This window comes from Myotis myotis, unplaced genomic scaffold, assembly GCF_014108235.1.
Source record: "Myotis myotis isolate mMyoMyo1 unplaced genomic scaffold, mMyoMyo1.p scaffold_m19_p_91, whole genome shotgun sequence".
Classification (NCBI taxonomy): domain Eukaryota; kingdom Metazoa; phylum Chordata; class Mammalia; order Chiroptera; family Vespertilionidae; genus Myotis; species Myotis myotis.
Window position 1 is genome coordinate 41,237 of NW_023416403.1, and position 1,585 is coordinate 42,821.

The following is a 1,585-nucleotide window of genomic DNA, read 5'->3' on the forward strand; positions in this document are numbered from 1 at the left end:
ATGAATCTTTCTCTCTCATCCCTTTCTAACTTTCAATCTTTCTAACCCTCTATCCCTTTCCCTTCCTCTCTGTACATAATCAATAAAATATATTTTTAAAAAATTTAATAAGTTAATATACATAAAGTACTATAACATATTAAGAACTTATGAAATGTTAACTTTTTTTTCCAGGATATATTTAACTCTTCCAAGGAGTCAGAGTGCACTTTTAGGCTAGTTAATCCATCTCCTTATTCTTTCACAGAGAAGAATATATTAGGGGGGAAAACCATTTGATCAGATATCATTCAGCCAAAAGCTGTGCTCCTGAATCCTCAGTCAGCCCCATGGTCTTTCAGTAAAGGTACTAGGCCTGGAATATGCAGCCGCAGATGGTGCCTTCCTTTTACAATCATACCGATCCCCAGGATATGTGGTATGTCCTGATTGGAATCCCAGGACTGGAAGATTCGCACACCTGGATCTCCATCCCTATCTGTTCTATGTACGTTGTGGCTGTTGTAGGCAATACTTTTCTAATCTTCTTAATCATGACTGAGTGCAATCTCCATGAGCCCATGTATCTCTTCCTCTCCATGCTGGCCTTAGCAGATGTCCTGCTCTCCACAGCAACAGCCCCCAAGATGCTGGCAATCTTCTGGTTCCGTTCCATGGATATATCCTTTGGTAGCTGTGTATCTCAGATGTTCTTCATACATTTCATCTTTGTGGCAGAATCTGCTATTCTCCTGGCCATGGCATTTGACCGCTATGTGGCCATCTGTTACCCACTGAGATACACCACAATCCTAACCTCCTCGGTTATTAGGAAGATTGGCATATCAGCTGTGATCAGGAGCTTTATCATATGCTTTCCATTTGTTTTCCTGGTATACCGACTTACATATTGTGGGAGAAACACCATTTCCCATTCCTACTGTGAGCACATGGGTATTGCTAGATTGGCATGTGACAACATCAATGTCAACATAATTTATGGTCTGACTGTGGCTCTACTCTCTACAGGGCTGGATGTAGTGTTTATCATTGTGTCCTACACAATGATCCTTCTCACAGTGTTTCGGATACCTTCTTGGGCTGCCAGATATAAGGCTCTTAGTACATGTGGTTCCCACATTTGTGTCATACTTATGTTCTATGCTCCAGCATTCTTTTCATTTTTTGTCCATCGCTTTGGGGGTAAAATCATCCCTCACCACATCCACATTCTAATAGCTAACCTCTATGTAGTGGTGCCCCCTATGCTCAACCCCATTATTTATGGGGTGAAGACAAAACAGATTCAAGAGCGAGTACTTTTGCGTTTCTCCCCCATCAGCACATGTTGTTAAAATAAAGAATACATTAAAAAGGTAAGGATAGAATTGTCATAATACCAGGCAATCCCTCTCCTGTGCATCTACCCTCCCTCAAAGTTTGGAAATTTTCATTCTCAAAAATATATGCACCACAATGTTCATTGCAGCATTATTCATGGTAGCCAAGACATGAAAACACCAAAGTGTTCTATGGCAGATGACTGGATAAAGAAGATGTAGTACATATGTGAGGTGGAGTACTACTTGCCATAAAAAGATGAAAT

At 40.6% G+C, this 1,585-nt stretch overlaps 1 protein-coding gene across 1 annotated transcript; it reads left to right on the top strand.

The window, feature by feature from the left end:
• The first annotated feature begins 362 nt into the window (after positions 1-362).
• LOC118663973 (olfactory receptor 52Z1-like) lies at positions 363-1,334 on the top strand. The gene has a single exon (XM_036323880.1). The coding sequence runs from the start codon at positions 363-365 to the stop codon at positions 1,332-1,334; it is 972 nt and encodes a 323-aa protein (XP_036179773.1).
• Positions 1,335-1,585: the final 251 nt, after the last annotated feature.

What these genes read in the sequence shown, in the direction of transcription:
- LOC118663973 (XM_036323880.1), top strand. Translation starts at nt 363, where the DNA reads ATGCAGCCGCAGATGGTGCCTTCCTTTTACAATCATACCGATCCCCAG.